Here is an 18,391-nt window from a genome sequence, read left to right as displayed (position 1 = left end):
CAATACTCTTATGTGGAGATATTTCAAATGAGAATATTAAAATAGCAGTGAACACACTTAAGGCTAAGCAGATCTAAGGATGGTCTTACTCCTTTCCCAAACGTAAACTTACAATTTTTTAGAAATCTCAGAAGCAAGATAGGAGACTCCATTTCCAGTGAAAAAATATAGCTTGGCCCCCTTGTGTAACCCTAGAAACCCATGATCTCACCCTATCAGACTGCAGCCCTATCCACTTCCGGAAGCACCTTAGAATCTCATTTGCCAAAAAGAGGGCATGGAGGGCTCTTCGTAACCCTTTGAGATGGAGCTTGAGAGCCACGAATGTCATTTGTGTGCCCATAGCTGAGATATTTAAGGCTGACTTTGTCACACTTGGGTGTGTCTTTTCCTTTTTTGGGTGTCTCTATTTCTCTCATCCCCATGCTAAGTCTATGTTAAACTCTCTTCCTAAGAAAGTCCACCTCTGCTTCAAACTGGACCATCCTAAAATTATTTTCTGTACAAAGTCATGAATGTTGGCATTCCCTGAGTACATGTCCCTGCAAGGAATTCCTCAGGTCTCTGAAGGCAGCAGCATAGAATGCTGTCTCTCCAAGGCCCCACTCCCACTGATGAGCAACGGTATCATTTACTTGGTTGTAGTACCCAAATAGCCAACATAAGCAACTTCAAGATTTGTCCTGGCCAAGAGCTCAGCCCATACAGTGCATCACAGTGGCAAGGCATGGTGGGAAGGCATGGTGACCCTAGCTGCTTGGGCTGTGGTGGCAGGAGCTTGCTGCACACCTTCTCACGTGACTCGGAGCAAAGAGAACACTCAGGCTGGAAGCAGGGTCAGACGCACCACAGTGACCCACTTTCTCCATCTAGGCCCCAGACTCCAAAGCAATACCACCAGCTGGAGACTTAAGTATTCAGACACATGGGCTCGTGGGGGATGTCTGACATTCAAACCTTGTGCTTGAAGCCTCCAGAGCTGTGGGTAGCAGTGTTCTGTTCTTTACAGCTATGGTACTTCCTTTCGGCTGCCCCCACAAAACACAAAACTGAACCCTCAAAATACAAAACTTCCAGCAGAAAACCCAGGCAATTTTTGTGGCCCTAGGTCAAATTTCCTAGACATCACGTCCACAGCACAGGCCATAATGGAAAAAAAAAATGTAGGATTATTCTAACCAGTAGCAACTGTCTTCAGAAGTCATAACCCAGAGAAAAGATTTTTAAGTGCAGACTAGAGGCTCATATCCAAAGTGTAAGAGGAGCTTTAAAACTGGATAGTCGGGCTGGCAAGATGGCTCAGGGCCACAAAGGCACTTGTTGTCAAACCCGGAGGCTTGAGTTAGATCCCTAACGATGGAAGGAGAGAAACAATTTCCACAAGTTCTCTTCTGATCTCCACATGTGCACCACAGCACAGACAGACAGACAGACACACACACACAGAGGCTCACACAGACACATAGACACACATATGTAGACAAACACACTCATAGGCTCACACAGACACACATACACACAGAGACACACAGACACCCACAGCTACACACACACATACACAAATAAAAAGTAGTTTTTTAAAACCTAAATAGTAGTCCATTTCTAAGTTAGTTGTGAGAGCTGAACAAACATTTCACCCAAGTTGAGCACATGACAAAGTACTCATCCCAACGGCCAGCATGAAGGTGACAACGAATCGAAGCTACAGCCAGCTGCCAGAAATCCGTTGGTGCCATGGCAGATGGTCCCAGCTGAACTCCAGAGGAATGGCGGCTGCTTCCCTTGTGACCTCATGGGGGTAAGCTTCCCTTGGGACTCATCATCTTCCTCTGTTCCCTGGGCTCTCCTAGCATGGCTCTAGAACCATCCACAAGACAATGCCTCATGTGCGCTCTGGGAGCCTAGCGCAAGACCACAGTTCAGCTCCCCGTGTCCACCTGGCCTCTCCAGCTAACCTGGCTCAGGGCCAGGAAACAAAACTTGAGAGGCTTTGTTTCTTGCCTTGCTATTTCTGCTGAGCAGAACTTAGCCCCCCTCAGAGCCATGCTAGTCAGGGGGCTTCTTTCCAGAGCAGGCTCCGTCCCAGCAACACTGTATCCTCTCTTAACTTCCTGTGGACAGAGCTGGCCTGGCCTGCTTTGGATACGGCCTTGGTACATACTTGGGTCCCGGAATGGAACATGGCCTAGCTGTGTGCTGAGTGCCAGCCAGAGTGATCAATCAGAGGCATGTGAGTGACAGCCAGCCTTGGCCCTGCTTCAACTCCCCTGGAGACTGGGTCTGGGGCATGATAGCCTGAGACAGCAGGTAGACCTGCACAGCCAAGGACCAGGATGCATCCCAGCGCTTGGAGGGTATTTGTCAGCTCACTAGAAGTCAGTGAGTACAAGGTACAGGAAGGCTCACTTCAGAGAACTCTGCCAGAGCAGCACTGAGACCAGGGTCTCATTTGAGCAGAAAACCCCCGAAGGTCCTGAGCTTTCTAAGGTTGAAGTGAGCCTGTGCTCCAGACAAGGTGGATCTAAACCCAGTCAGAGCTCCTCTTTCTGCCAATGACCAAACAAGGCTAGCCCTTAGCCCAGCACCAGGAACCCACACCCCTGGGAGGGAGACATGTCAAGCCTAGGGCATCACCATGATATCTGGGGCTCGCTCCAATGAAGGTGAGCCACTCTTCAAGGCCTCGGTAGAGGGAAGCTTGTACACGCTGTGCAGGCAAGTCTTCAGGACCTGGGACTTGAGCAGGGGCGTGAGTCTGGGTCGCAGGTTACTGCAAAAGAACAAAGTGATGGGCTGGGGTACAAGCCCAGCCCGAGGGACTCCCAGCAAGGACAATACCAGCACAATTAGGATATGAAAGTAGACATTGTCTTGGCTCAGTGGAATGAAAAGGGCCCGCACAATCGGGGCTGTGGTGAGCTGTCCTAAATCATTGGCACTTGCTTGGGGAAAACCTAGACACTTTTCAGGGTCAGAATCAAAGCCATGAATAGGTCAAGTCAGAACATAGAGTTAAATCAGGACCCAGGGGTGAAAAGCTAGGCTTCATGTATGACTCGGGTTAGGGCCCAGTCTATGCTCAGGACTGTGGTTCAGTGTGTGACTATGGGCAGGGCTTAGTTTTTGCCAGCGCTGACAATCTATCTTGGCTACAAAAGAAAGCAAACTTAAGCTCTTAGGCAGAACATGCAGGGCCTCAGCACATCCGATATTCCGGTGTCCCCTCGGGCCCGGCCCTTCACACACTGACTGCCACCACAAACTCAGGACTCCGCCTGTCTTCCTTCCCGTGCCCTAGGAGAGTTACCTCAGGCCCATGATGACCAGTATGACCTTCTGCCGGGAGAAGGTGGTCAGGAAGTTGGGCTCCTTCTGGAGGATGCCCTGGAGGGTAGAGGGGCAACTGTGGCAGCAGCCTCTGGCTGGCCACCCGGGTCCTTGGGAGCACCCACTGTGGACCCCAGTGTCACTTACCAGGAGGCACTGGACAAGCTCTGGTATTTGGGTGAACTTGTACCTCTGGGCCCCGTGCTCGTCCCGGAGCGATCTAGTGAGCAGGATGGCCGCAGATAGGAAGCTTGACTTCAGGATCTCATCCTGTCCCCCACAGATGGGCCAAAGGTGAAGTCAGGGGACACTTCCCTAAAATCCTGTCATATAACCCAAGCAGCCACCTTGATCAGGGGATCAGCATAGTGTGTACCTCACATACACAACACATACAGACACCCACCCCCCCACACACACACACAACATACACAACACACCTCATACACACAGGACACAACAACCCTACTCACATATACACACACAACTTCTCTGACCACAGAGGAAGCTGAGTACAGGGTTCCCTTCTCCCTAGGCCAGCCTTACTACCTTGGGCTGACACAGCCTTATCTCAGCTACCCGTAGCCAGAGCACTGGACCCAGGAGCACAAAAAGCAGACCCCGAGTGAGCTCTGTTCCTAAGACCCCCAGGCTGTCCTATGTGTACTCCTTCAGTGACTGGCAGGTTAACCCAGGTGGCTCCGTCCACCCTGCCCTTCTATGGAGAGGTGGGGAGGGCCTCACACAGGGGCCACAGGAGTAGTAGTACACCATCCTTGAGGCGATGTTGTCCACCCAGGGCAGGATGTCCTTCTTGATATGTTTGGCTATCTGCCCATAGCACAGCAGGGAGGTACTGCTGACCCACTTCCATCGAAGGTGGTGGTCTGACGGCTGTGGGCGGGTGAGAGCTAGGCTGAAGAGCTCCAGGCTTTCAGCCCTCCCAGCCCACACTTCCCTCCTGCCAACAAGAAAGTTAATAGCCTCTGTACTGACTGAGGGTAAAGGCCAGCAGTATGCCTCCTTCACAGGGCCAGGCCAAGGGCTGCCACCAGCCCTCCTATCTAGGAAGCCCCTCTAAGCTGGTTTGCTAGGCAAGCCTTCTCCTTTGAGATTCTCTTGTAGATTCTTTCCAGCATAGCTACTAGGGTTAGAACTGGGTTGGAAAATGGAGCTGCTCAGTGTATCTACTGGGCTCAGGGTGGGCCAGCGAGAACTTGAGGCCCAAGCCTGGCACAGCCCTCAAAGTCCTGGGGGGTTCTTGGCCCAAAATCCTTAGCTCCATTGTCTCCACTCCTGAGGTCCTGGGGAGAGGACTCCTATGAAGCATGGGCATAGAGTAGGTACTTCATCTATCCTGTTCCCAACACCAGCCCCTAAGGGAAAAGGGCCAGGAAGGAGCCCTGGTATCACCAATGGGCATATAGAAGCTGGCACCCTCTCTGTCCAATGCTGCCCTATTCCACATGCTCCAATACTCAGGACCTCCCTACCTGGCTGTCTGGGGACACGGCGGCTGAACGCAGGAACTTGGTGCGGCCCAGGTGCTCCAGCAGGGCCCATACCTCCTGCAAGTGCTTGGTGGAGGCCAGGCCCACAGCCAGCGCAATGCCCTGTGTACCAGAGGGCCCTGTGAGGCAGCCCACAAGTGACAGGGCGGCTCTCTGGGGGCTGTCCTTCTGCCAGTGTTGCCTCCCAGGTACTGGGCTGGTGGAAAGCTGGCAATGTGTCCCATGCAGTGAGAGCCACACAAGACCACAGTGATGTTGAATGGGGCATGGGGGCTGGGAACCAGTAAGGAGGCACAAGGCAATAGCCTGGGAGCGCTGACCCACCTCCCGCTGGCTGGAGTGCTGATGAGACAGCTCCAGGAGGCTGGCCAAGTGGCACTGAACCTGCTCCTCGCTGGGGCACTCACGCAGGATCAGCCCGTAGAGGTGGAAGAGGATGGCCTGGGGCAGGGCAGGGTAATACTGCTCGGAACTTCACCCATCTGAGCACAGCAGGGCTGTGTGGTCAGACCTACTCCTTCCCCAAGAGGGAGCCCTTTCTCCTCCCGCTGTGGGGGACAAAGCAAGGGAGGTCCCCGTCCTGCAGGGCTAAAGCAGCTGCATGCAGGCTGCCCGTGGGGCACTGACCTTATCAGCAGCCTCCTTGGGGTCCAGGCTGAGGAACTCTAGGAGCTTCTTCACAGAGGCATCCCTGTGGGCCTCCTTCTGCTTTTCCCAGAGCTGTGGGCAGACGTTACTCAGGCCCTGCCTATCCCTACCCAACCGCAAGGGCAAGACAGATTCTAGAGCCAACGGGACAGTTGGAGCCCTCCCACGACCCTGAGTGGGTAGAGGGCAGCCTGCTCTCAGATGGGTGAGGAAAAGGGAAAGGGAAAGTCCCTCCAGGAACCAGAGACTCAATCCTAAGTAAGTCTGGCCATGCCCACCTCTTCCTTGGTGCCCCCAAGACCCTTAGGACAGAGGCTGGCGTTCCTAGCAGACATAGTCCTGTGGGCATTTGGGCATGCTCCCTGCTTATTGTGCTTCTATGTTGACCCCCTGGGCCTTTGCCCATCCTGTTCTGACCAGAGGGTTTCCATCTCCACCTGAGCTCAGGTTCCCAGTCCCCACACCCAGCTGTGAGGGCTTGGGTATCCTCCCTCCATAAGCACACAGGCAGCTGCAACCCTTAAAGAACGTGTCACTTTGATTGGCCCAGGGGAGTGGACAGCAGCTGTGGGAGGTTGGTCCTAAGGATTAAAGTACATTTTTTTTTTCTTTTTGTTTTTTTCGAGACAGGGTTTCTCTGTGTAGCCCTGGCTCTCCTGGAACTCGCTTTGTAGACCAGGCTGGCCTCGAACTCAGAGATCTGCCTGCCTCTGCCTCCTGAGTGCTGGGATTATAGGCATGTGCCACCACCACCTGGCTAAAGTGCAATTTTATTGTCAGGAACCAGGAATGGCCCCATATATCCCAAGAGCTCAACCACTCCCGGTGTTACTCTGGCCTTCAAGCTGGCATTAGAGGATAGGGACTTCCAGGTCAGTCCTGCAGCACCCTGCCGTGAAGACGTTCAGAGCAGTCATGGGCCTGGGAATGCATTGGCCATCCCTGGTAGGAGGAGACCCTGGGTGGACTCTGTGCCTTCCCACCAGTAGGTGGGAAGTAAGACACCACGCCAACTCCCTGAATTCCTCCAGCACCTTCCCATAGAGGGTTAGGAGCTTCATGGGTAGCTAAGACTTGTGGGAGTCTAGGGTAGTTGATGAGTTCAATGTGATGGCTTGGGATAGGTCCTGGAGGGTGCCTTGACTTCCTCCCAAGCCCCATGAATCTCTAACCCAGTGGGGAGCGTCAGTCTCTCTGATCCTACCTGGTTGTGCTCCTCTAGGAAATTGCAGATGGTGTCCAGAGCCAGGCCCTGCTCCGTGATCATCATGTTCTTGATCTTACTGACCACCATGTCCTCCCAGGATGGGAGGATATTCAAGCACTCTCCCAAGAGCCCTGAATCCAAGTTATCTATGGAGATCCCAGAAGCAAAGAGGCAGCACCGGTCCCCAAGACTTAAGGACCAATAACCTTCCTGGGCTGGTGAGAAGGAGACCCCAGGCCCACCCAGCACCTGCCCTGCCAGCTCCCTACTTGGCACACTGAAAGGACACACTATAGAGGCAGACTTGCCTCCACCAACACAGACACATCAAGGAGGCCTGGTGGCCAGCTCAGAGTAGAGACAGTGTTCAGTGGCTTGGGAACAGAAACCACACTGAGGCCAGGACTATGACCACAACTGCTGGTCATTTGGAGCAATATGCTGACATGGCTCCTGCCTCGTTCCAGTAGCAGAACAGCTGGCGCTTCCCTTGTCTAAATCCCAAAGCTGAAAGTAAGCATCCATAGACCATCCTGGGGTTTGTCATCAGCCCAAGCAGGACTCCCGAGAGCAGACACTTTCACAAGTGAGCAGGCACAGACTTCCTGGGACCCAGCCATCCACCACACCGAGAAGAGCTGGAAAGGAGTTGGATGCGTCTATGGCAGGAACCATGTGGGCACAAGGAAGCTTCTCCATACCAGCCAGTCAGGGCTCCCAATGCCATAAACACATCCAAAAGAACCATACTCATTATCAGTGGAGTAGAAAGGTGGCCCCATGAGCTGTAATTTGCTACTACTCATGAGACACAGACAAGAACGTGTGAAGGAAGACAGCGCATCCTACAGACATGTGGCTGGGGAGTGAGTCTTCCTCTGAAAAAACACCTCAGTAGCAATTTCCCAGAGAAAACAGGAAGGCGTGGCTAGAGCCACACCATTATGGTTTCCATGTGTCCCCCCCCACCAAAGGCTCATGGGCCGAAGTCTTGGTCCACACAGATGACAAGGTCTGAAAGCTCTGGCCCACTCAACAGCCTCATCTACCACTGATAGGGTCGTAAGTTGATGGTGTTATTGGGTGATGAGGCCTGGATAGAGCAAGTAGGCCTTTGGGGTGCCCCTGGAGGGTGTTTTCTTGGCCCCTTCCTGTTGCCCTGCTTCCTGGTCACCATCTGGTGAAAAGCTTTGCCTGTCCAGCCCTTCTACCATGCTCTTAGGCTCATTGCCACAGAAGAAGTTCACTGTCCACCAAGTGAACCAAAAAAGCATCTTTGCTTATGCTAGGTATTTTGGCATCACCATGGAAACTAGCATATACATGTATAAAGGGTCCCTTCCTTGCCATCAGGGAAACCCCAGAGGTTTTATGATGGCTGTACGTAACATCTATATTGTCTGATGACTTTACAACCATGATTACAGACAAAGTTCTAAATGACTGCAAAGCCACACAAAGTCCAGCTGAGTCACACACATGGGCTGCCTCATCATAGGGTTCTTGTCACTCAATCTTTGCAAACAGTGCCCCATAGGATCTGGTACCAGAAGTGCTATCCAGGGTCCTCACATGAGCCTCAGCCTTGGCCCAGCACAGTTCTGGCAGAAAGGAGACTGCTGTTGGTATCTGAAGGCATCACTCAAACAATCTTGAGCTGGTAGCCAAGACAAGTGCACAGCCCACTGAAAGTCATTCATTCATTCATTCATTCATTCATTCGTTCTTCCATGCTTGCACACACTTGATCATGCAGTAAAAACTTCTGCCTATCTACCTGCCAGGCACTGACCCCTAGTAAGCACAGATGTTTCTTAACAGTCTTTGGATAATTCAGGCCACCCTTCATGTCCCCAGAGCCCCAAGGATGACACAGGGAGCTTTGGGGTCCCTGCTCAGCTGGGTGGCAATAGTACTTAGTCTGCCCCACCTGACTTTGTGGATATAGGGAGGGTGGTACCGTTTCAGCTGTCCTTCTTGGAGATGGCGACACAGAGATGAGCGAGCTCTCCCCAAGGTCCTGTCTGCCCAGTGCCCTACTTCAGGAAGTCTGAGTGAACCCCAATCCATATACTGTATGCATGTGAGCACCTAGTCTTGGTCCCCCTGCTCATCCTAGGGGGCCTTGGCATCCCTCAGCAGCGTGCCCACCCTCTAAGCCCCACTTGCTCTGTACCCCCACTTACTAAGCTCCAGCTCTTGCTCCTGCCTAGGCAATGAGTGTCTAGTCTTCTCGTAGACTGAGGGGGCAGGTCTTTGTGGGGACTGACCGGAGCCATCATTAAGCATAGCCAAAATAGGTTCAGTGATTCTTTGGAGGACAGCACCTGGCAAGGACAAGATATCCATGTGTCTTACCTACCTGGAGACAGGGCAAGGCCACAGGGACTCTCAACCACTCCAAGCCTTCTCATCCTCTCCCTTAGTCACCTCAAGCCTCTCGTGGGTCTCCCTTATTCACTCCAGAGACACCACAGTTGGTCCTGTAGGCAGTGTGACATCCAGAAGGCCTTGGCCCAGCCTTTCCTGCTCAGCTGCTGTGGCGGTTTGAACAAGAATGACCCCCATAGGTTCATTTATCTGGGTGCTTAGTCATTAGGGAGTGGCACTGTTTGAGAAGGATTAACAGGTGTGGCCTTGTTGGAGGACGTGTGTCACTGGGGGTGTGCTTTAAGTTTTCAAACGCTCACACCAGGCCCAGTGTCTCCCTCTCTTTCTCTCTTTCTGTCTATAGATCAGGATGAAGCTCTCATTTACTGCTCCAGAGCCTGCCTGGTGGCACCATGCTTCCTGCTCTGAAGATTCTGAAACTGTAAGCTAGCCCTCAATCAAATGCTTTCTTTTATAAGAATTGTCTTGGTCGTGGTGTCTCTTCACACCAATAGAACAGTGACTAAGACAGCTACTTAACACAGGCTGGGGTGCCTCTGGGGCTACTCTACCACCTCACCCTGACACTCCTTCCTTCTGGCATCGCCTGAACCTGGCTCCAGCCCCTACTTCTCCATGGATGAGCCATCCTACCCACACCCAGGCTTCAGAGGTTCTCCTTGGACCTGTTAAAATTGTGCAGGAATCTGGGGACCCTTTGTGTCACCAAGGCCACCTGGAGGCCCAGAGTTCAGAGCCCCTGGTCTCAGGTGTAGGCTACAGATTCACCCCATTCTTGGGGTATCTCCTCAGAACCCTGAGCAAATGTTCCATCTGCCCACCCTTGCCAAGTTGGGGTGTACACCAGACCCCAAGGTAGCAGGCTAACCAGTTTCCCCAGTTAGCTCATCTCACTGCTGATGGGACCCTCACAAGTGTCCTGAGATCCACTCTCCTCCACTTCCCCTGTCTTGCAACTCTAATGGGAAACCTTCACGTCAGGCTCCTTACCCTACCTTCACTGTCGACTTAGATGGATTTAGAAGTACCTAGGAGATTAGCCAAGCACACCTCTGGGAATGGCTGTGAGGGTGCTTCCAGAAGGGGTCAGTTGAGAGGAGAAGACCTGACCCAAATGTTGGATGGCACCATTCCACAGGCTGGGGTCCCAGATGGAATAGGAGGAGGAACAGAGAGTGTGAGGCTCTGGACATTCTGCTCCGCCCTACCCACCTACCTGCAGCCCTTTGCAAACCCTGCTGGCTCAGGCCTGCCTGAGGCTTCTCTATCCCCTCTGTTCTAAGCCTCCACGTGGCCTCTCTCACTAACTCTATGGCGCTGGGGACCTCTGATCACCTGCCTCTCCTTAAAAGAAAGCTTTGTTTGCCTTCAGACCTAGGTTCAACAGGCCCGGGACTGTGGGTGCTCACTGTCCCAGGAAAGAACAGATACTGTGGGATAAGCAATGTGTGATTATGAGTGGCCAGGCAAGCATGGCCATGAGTGGGGAAGAGCATAAGGGGCCCACCTAGCTGAGGGGAGCACATCTAATGAGGCTCCGGCCCATTTGCCATTTTTGTGCCCCATCCTGCCCAGTGCTGGGGGGGCTGAGTTAGGCACAGGCAGTGTTGGTGGCCTTAACACTGCACCATTTTGAAAAGCCTGTTGTCCACCTGGGTCCTCAAGGTCCTCTCTGGTAACCCAGTGCTCAGCCCTCTCACGACCCTGGCTAGGGCCCCTCCCATCTGCGTTTAGCTATTGCCTACCCCCAGCTAGAGCTGGCTCTGAGTTTCCAAGCCACAGTGGCCATGCCACCGCCTGGAGATCACAGCTGGCCTTAGTTCCTTCAGGCTGTCCTTTCCTGAATTCTTCCCACCACCCAGTGCTCTTAGTAGCCCTGCTCACCAAGCTAGGGTGAGGTCTCCATGGGCCTCAAAAGGGCCTCAGAAAAGTCGAACCTCTCCTTTGTAAATTGGCCCCCTTACAATCTTTTCACGGAAGCAAAAAAGAAGTCATTCTCAAGTGATTGTCCCCAAGCCCGGGGTAGAAGTGAAGGGAAACTGAGTCTGGAAGGCTGCATGGAAGTTAGATCAGACAAGGAAGCCAAAGGAAGGGTCAGACAGCAACCTAAGGTGGGGGTCACTGCGTCCAAAGCGGGTCGGTCAGTGTGGCTACAGATGGCAGATACAGTCTGTACAAGAGAACTGCAGGGACTAGAGGAGACATCGCTGTCTGTTCTACCCACCCCTCCCCTCCTGTCCCTTGCTTGCTGGCCTCTCTCCTGCAAACTGTCCTTCCTCTTTGACCTAATCCAGCCAGCTTGCACCCAGCTGGGCTACCCAAGGCACCTGGGTATCAGCTTTTCAGATCCTCCTCCAATGCTCTCGCTCCCTCCCTCGTTCTCTCGGTCCCCGCCCAAGTCCCCGGCCCCACAGGCCCTGAGGCATCTGCACAGTTCCTGCAGCCTGCTTCACTCAGCCATGGTTCCCGGACAACTGTCTTGTGGTCAGCCACGGCCCTGTCTCCATGAAGCCACAGTCCTCTTTCGATCTTTGAAGGGAGGCACAAGGGACCCATCACCAGCTTCCGTAGACACTGTCTTATTACCTGGACTGTTCTGTTCTTGACTGCCTCCACGCTTCTCACTCCTTCATTTTGTCACCTGTCCATCCCTCTGCTGTGGCCTCTCCCACCTGAGCTATCTGGCTGTGTCCTTCTACTCTGGTTGGTGTTGTTGGGCTCCTATAGGCAGTGAGCTTCTGAGGGTCACCAGGAGGCCATCGGTCAGCCTGTGCACGCTGCGGCTGCCTCAGTGAGCGATGACTTTGCTAGATGAAGAACGACTCTTCCACGTGCTGAAAGGCAGCTCAGAGATGATCTCCAGGCTGATGAAAGAAACACATGGAAAAGACCCTGTTACCCACATGTGCACATGGCATGGATGATCCCACAGAGATCAGTGAGAACTCTAGTAGTCACCTGCACCTACACCTACCTGTACCTGTCTTTGCTGTCAAAGACTCCCTTATCCAAGGGCGTGGCTTGCTTGTCCCTGAGTCCCACTTTCAGGAATTTAATCCATGGGGGAAAATGAGAAGTCTGTGGAAATTCACTACTTAAGGATTCTTCCCAAATCTTAAACAGTCACAGGGGTCTAAAGGAGATGCCCAGTGGGCCGCTCTGGAAACCTGCTCTCAATGCTCACTGACCAGTGGATATTGTCTGGCTTAGGGGCAAAGTCCCAGAATTCTAATTTAAGATCCACTTTTTCCCAGACATTGTGATTCCAGGTTTTCTTTTCTGAATCCTCTTTTAAAATTCCCAGGGCAGGGGTTTGCAAAGGAGCATACTTCATTATTATCAGGAAAACAAAACAAACAAACAAAAAACCGCTACTTAAAACTAAAAAAGCTATGTTTTCGTTGTTGCTGTTTTTTGTTTGTTTGAGGGGCTTTTTGTTTCTGTTTTTAAAGGCAAACAGAAGACATTGTGTAAAACCGTACCTCTGGCTTTGGGAATGGAAACTGTGAGGCAGGAGCTGGTCCCGGGGCCCTGCTAGCTCCTGAAGGTCCTGAGCCTGGTGACCTTGGGCAGCCTGGGGAGAAGAAGAACGAATGCTGTGTGACCCGGGACTGCTTGCTCGCACCTAGCCATGGGTAAACTTGCTGAAGACTTTGGGCTCTGCCTGTGCCAAGGGTCAGGAAAGAAATGGGCTAAACTTAGCCAAGCGTAGAGGAGCTGTCTTGGAACTCCCAACAGCTTTCTCAAGGAAGGGAGGCCATTGCAGGCGACAGGGACCAGCTCCCCCCAGGTGCGCCACCACCACCACCACCACCACCACCACCACCACCACCACCACCCCATTCCTGAGGAGAAGTTTATTGAGATTCTCTGATGTCACCTGGCTATCCAGAGAGGACCCTGGGCTGGGGAGAGACAGGAGGAGAATGTAAGATGGGGGAGGTGTGCAGAGCTTGATAATAGCAGGGAAGGGGAAGGATGAGGAGGGAGAGGGTCTTTCTCATAGTTCAGGATGTGGGAGTGTGCGCCTAGGAGTCCATCCACCATCTCCTACTGAAGCTTCTAAAGGAAGTCCCAACTCCCTCCCCCCACTGTGGGATTTGGTTCTTGTGGACAGGGGACAGACTTCAAAGGTACTCTAAGATGACCAAACTGGACTAGTCCCCACTTGGGTCAACTGTGGGGCTTAGTTAAGGGGGAATGCCTCCCTAAAGACAGACCTGTCTTTGGGTTACTATCCCCCAAGGCTCAGTAGGGATTGTGTTCTGAGAAATCCAACCAGAAGCCCCCGGCGGCGGCGGCAGCGGGGTGGGGGTGGGGAGTGGGACTTGTGACAAGTTCCCAACAGCCACTGCCTGGAGGTCAGGAGGGAGCCTCACCCCTGAGGATTCCATCCTAACTGACACTGGAGGGCAGTTGAGGGGCAGTGGCAACCAGAGCCATCATGTCCAGAGACAGGCATTAGCCAAGCCAGTGGCAGTCAGGCTCTGCGTCATTTGAAAAGTCAGAAGGGCTGCTGGAAATAGCCCCCTCAGGGCTCTAAGGAGTGTAAAACTTTTGCCCATCTGACATTCCCAGGAAGAGACTCTGTCCCGGCTAGGAGGCTTGAACACCATGTGCAGATGCTTGGCAGAGTCTGCTTCTTCACGGTCTGGATGGCTGGGCCAACTGGTGGGGATCCTCCCTAGGGCCCCTGTGAGGTCTGCAGCTCTGCTTCTAGCCTGTGATGCCCCCCACTAAGGCTCCAAAGCTGACTGATGACCTGAGGGCCAAAGAATGAGCATTGTCTGGATGTTCTCGGGACCTAGTCAGTTCTGTGGACTCACCTGGGCTCTCCCCAGGGCATTTGGACTATTTTTTACTGTTAGATTTGCAATGCCCCTCAGAACGGCAGTTGGAGGGGGTGTGGCTAAGCCAACTGCCACCTGCAGATCTGAAAGATCACCAGTGACCCCTATCCCAGGGTGACAGACAAGGCAATGGCTGTGCAGGCTAAAGGCAGAAAGGTTACCTAGAGAAACACAGGGCCCCATGAGTCCCCTAGCACTGCCCCCACTGGGCCTCAGGAAGGACCCTTGGTCTGGAATTCAGCTAACTTCAGCACAGGGCTCATACTCAAAATTAAACAGGTGTGGTAACCCATCAGTGACAAGCGTTTATATTGCTCATTTTCAGTTTCTTTTCCTCAGTTAGGGATACTGAGTCCCTGAGTTGGCTTTGGGGACTTCTGAGGGAATTCTAATGAACCATGTGACTGTCTATGAGTTGAGGCAGAGAAAGGCCAGCAGACGGAAGCTTTGTGGCCAGAGAGGGTCTCCCTGATGCAAAGCTACTCCTGGGAGGACAAAAGCCAGGCCCTGCTCAGCTAAGGTGGGTCAGGCTGGCATACAGAGGAGGCTGCGAGAACAGCTGCCCCCATGAATGGCCAAGGGACATCCACATTTTGTCAAGAGAGAGGGTCCCACAGAGAAGAACTGGGGTCTTGGGCTTAGGGCCAGTCTCAGGTTCCCCCGCCCCCCCAAAAAAAATTCCTGGATGAGAAACCCCAGGGCAGCTGCTGTGTCTGCCTCAGGTCCACTTGAGAGGCCTCCTTCCTCTCCAGAAAATGCCCTGAAGTGCTTACTGCACCCTGCTCACTGCCCCTTCCCTGAGACATTTTGGCCTCTCATTCCTGAGGAACTTTGGGATGGAGACCTCCCTTTGAGCCCCCACTTCCTGTGGAGTAAGGGAGGTGCTCAAGGGTCACTATTAAACATGTTAAGCAGTTAGCTTGAGATAAGTTTGGGGATCTTTAGGGGACACGTCAGTCTGTCTGTACCCTGAGAATTTAGTTTGGGGCTTTATGGTTTCTCATAAGGCGTCAGGCAGTCCAGAATGCAAGGTCTGTAACAGAAGTATTATGGTGGTTACTAGAGGCCGCGTAGCCCTGGTTGGAACCAGGCTGAATTTGGGAGAGACTCTTTTTAACTGTCCCAAACCTGTGTGAGAGAGTGGGGTCTTCTATCTCACAGATCCAAGTTGCCGCCTATAACATTTGGTGCAAGTCTGTATTCTACTTGACACGCCAGCATAAAAAAATGCCACGATGTATTTTCTGGCACACCACCCTTTCCCTACTCTGCAAAAGATGATTGGGGCAAGCCAGAAACTCTGATCATGGCTGAGGAGGACCAGGGACTTGGGGATGAGTTTGAAATAGAATCTCATTTTATCTGTGAGACAGTGTTAACGGCTGCAACCTTTTGGGTAGTGGTTGCATTTAGAATATTCCTCTTGTTAGGACAAGCAAAGGTCCCACTAGGCCATTAGTCACTGACTCACCAGTTCAGCCACCCTCCCTTTGATACTGATACATCCTTAGAGCCACGGTAGCACTGAGCATACATGTGGCTTGGGGATCTGGATTGAGTCCTCCCACACACCCACAGCCCACAGATTCCCTTGGGCTTAAAACCTTAGTTGTTTACCACAGAGGGTTCCCCATACTGTTTTTAAGAGTTCCTTAAGAACATGGAGACTCACCTAGGCTCAGGCCTGAGGAGGTTGTGTTGGAGGTCAAGGCCCCTGGGCATCCATTGTTTTAATTTTAATTTTTTTGAGCAACCAGGAGTAGCTACATGCTGTGTATATTTACTAGGAAGGATTCCCCCTTAACCCCTCCTGCCTTAGCCTTTTACTTCTTTTTGTGCCTTCTCAAATGGGTCCATGTGAGCCTGTTGCTGTCCTAACCTCTGTCAGAATGTAATGACAACCTGGAGCATCTATGACTCTACACAAAAGACTCTTGAGGCTACTAATACATCCAGTACCAACCCCTGAGCCCACAGGACTACTGTGGAGATAGGAAGCATCTGTTTCCCCAGAGGCCAGGAGCCAACAGAGCCACCTCAGCCAAACTTCCTAGTTAGATCTTTGGCCGGGGGGTTTGGGTTTACCATATTCTGTGGATAGGCCCCAAGATTGTGCAGGAGCAAATGTCATGGTTAAATGGTTAATGTAGCAAAGCAGGTAAAACCAAGGGGACCTTTTAATTATTTTTTAACCTCCAGGCCCCAAGACTGTGACTTCTTATTCCTGAAACATGTCTTTTTTTTTTTCCTTTCAAAACTGAAGTAAAAGATAGTAGATAGCTTTGAATCTGACCTATCAGATGCTCCTATAGGTCATACAGGAAAAGGGAAGTAGGCTTGTGAGCTGGGAGGGCAAGGCTTCCAGGTAATAGATACAGGATGCCTCAAGGTCAGGCACCCCCAACAGACAAATATATTTGAACCAGACCAGCTCCTAGACGCAGATGTGCTTGCTGACCAGGTTCCAGGCCCGTTAGTTTGGCCAAACCAGGAAGCAATGTCAGGCTTCTGCACCAGAGTACTGTTAACCTCCCCGCACTGTGTCCCGGTAGCACCAGACTCCGTGAGATAAGTAGAACCTGTCCCCAAACTCTATATCAAGGACATGGTACCACTTTTTGCCTCACAGGAATGCCTGAGCAAAAGCTGAATCTGGTCTCTGTGCTTCTTCAACAGGACCAGCAGTGGGCAGGTATCCACAACAGCTCCCAGACAGGGAAACACCTACGAGCTCAGGTCACGGAAGGCTCCATCTGGGCCACTGGTGATTTGTAGTAGGGATTCACTGAGACTGTTTCTTGATGGGGAGTAAGAACAGGACAATGAGAACAGAGCAGATATGATACAGAGATTATTGACAGAAAATGAGAACTTGAAACTCGCCTCCAAAATCGGGGTGAGCTGCAGAGGGAAACTGGATGCTCAGGAAGGGAGAGGTGGCAGCGTCTGTAGAGGCGGGATGGTCTTCACAGGGGCCATCTCACCACTTGGTCCTCCATACTCACGATGTTACAGAAGTGAGGGCCCAGCCCCTCCCTGGCTGGAAATTTCAGTGTTAGCATGAAGTTCACTCTTCAGCGGCTGGAGTGTGCTCCTTACGCGAGGTGCCTCACGGACCATCACTGCTGACAACACAAGGAAATGTGTTAGAAACACGAGCAGCCTGGATTTCACACTAAATAGCACGTAGTCCGCACTGCGCTTTCTCAGACCGCCCCTCTGCTAAGAGGCCAGGGTGGGGGCTCCTCAAAACGTCTTGCGCAGGCCACCCTGTCCCTCTTTGTCACCCCTTGGGGTGGAGTCCTGAGAACCTTTCGTTTTAGAGAGAAGGGCACTGGTGTAGTGTGGGAGATGTTCCATCACTGTGATGAATACTTGACCAGACAATGGAGGAAGGATTATTTTGGCTCATAGTTTCAACTGTTTTATCCTATGTGGGGGCTGAATCCATTGCTTAGCATGTGAGACAGAGTCAACTACTTACTCCTTAACGGCCAGGACGCATGACAACAGACAACGTCCTTCAGCAGTATTCTCCCAATGAACCACTTTGAGCAAGACCCCACCACTTCCTAAATGCCACCAAATTGTGGCTCCAGCAACGGATTAATCCGCTGGTGAGGGGACAGTGCCGTCACCTCTCAATGACTGGATCCACCAGTTGGGCACGAAGACTTCGACTCTTCAGCCTTTGGGGGATATTTCGCAGCCAAACCACACGGGGTCACCCTCACCCTAACAGGGACCTGAAGAAAAAGAGCCCCGTCCCAAGGCCTGGACTGTGTATACCTTGGGGCACTTCAGACTGCTTCCTTCCTTTAAGGGCACAGAACCCCGTGGTAGGGGTTCGCCTTGCCAGGGGCTTTAGATTGTACTATGTTTTGTTGACTTGCGTTTGTCTCCTTTACCTAGGAGGCGGGGGGGGGGGAGAAGAAATTGGGGCACTAGTGTACAGGATGGGGTAGTGTGGGCCAATGCTGGCAGGTGGCTCGCATGTTTGCAGAGAGAGATGCAGAGGTATGGGGCTCTTCTTGGCTTCCCAGTCCATGGTGGCCATGGCTACCCACCAGGTTACCTCTACAGCTTCTTTCATTATTCTGCATAGAATAATTGAGCACCCAGGATATCCTGTCCCCTGTCACGTTGGAAAGAGAGGAAGCAAAGCCTAAAAGCCTGCCAGGAAGACAGACTTTTGACAGCACAGTCATGAAAGAGGGCAAGTAAGCCAGCCGAGGCGGGGGTATTTCTGCTTGGAGAATGGGTACAGGCCTCACTGAGGAAGCAGGGATGGGAGCTAGGGCTTGAAACACATACAGACATTTGCTGGGTGGCTGGGGAGGGGGGCGGACACGGACTCACAGAAGTAGGACGTGAGCACAGGGACCCACAGCAAGAGGGATGTGGCGGGCTGGAGGCTGAGGATACTAGACGGGGCTTTGTCCTCACGGCAGCCAGCC

General features: G+C 52.4%; 1 protein-coding gene across 12 annotated transcripts in view; it reads right to left on the bottom strand.

Annotated features, from left to right (window-relative positions):
- Positions 1-13,115, bottom strand: part of LOC131896892 (maestro heat-like repeat family member 5) — a 30,230-nt gene extending 17,115 nt beyond the window's left edge. Inside the window, exons 1-13 of one of the 12 annotated variants that reach the window (XR_009375538.1) lie at positions 12,965-13,115; positions 12,567-12,658; positions 11,671-11,948; positions 9,124-9,230; positions 8,880-9,020; positions 6,691-6,839; positions 5,466-5,558; positions 5,163-5,279; positions 4,821-4,940; positions 4,072-4,221; positions 3,475-3,597; positions 3,308-3,384; positions 2,635-2,770 (exon numbers count right to left, since the gene is read on the bottom strand). Coding sequence is in view for 11 of the 12 variants with exons in the window: in XM_059247713.1 (XP_059103696.1) it covers positions 2,635-2,770; positions 3,308-3,384; positions 3,475-3,597; positions 4,072-4,221; positions 4,821-4,940; positions 5,163-5,279; positions 5,466-5,558; positions 6,691-6,839; positions 8,880-8,982 (1,068 nt within the window). In the remaining variant the exon portion in view is untranslated. The remainder of the gene's footprint in view (positions 1-2,634; positions 2,771-3,307; positions 3,385-3,474; positions 3,598-4,071; positions 4,222-4,820; positions 4,941-5,162; positions 5,280-5,465; positions 5,559-6,690; positions 6,840-8,879; positions 9,021-9,123; positions 9,231-11,670; positions 11,949-12,566; positions 12,659-12,964) is intronic. The other 11 variants (XM_059247713.1, XM_059247710.1, XM_059247711.1 and 8 more) reach the window with 11 other exon arrangements.
- Positions 13,116-18,391: the final 5,276 nt, after the last annotated feature.

Source organism: Peromyscus eremicus, chromosome 20 (genome assembly GCF_949786415.1).
Source record: "Peromyscus eremicus chromosome 20, PerEre_H2_v1, whole genome shotgun sequence".
NCBI classification, from domain to species: Eukaryota; Metazoa; Chordata; class Mammalia; order Rodentia; family Cricetidae; genus Peromyscus; species Peromyscus eremicus.
The sequence above is the reverse complement of the archived record's forward strand: the minus strand, read 5'-3'. Positions and strand labels throughout refer to the sequence as shown.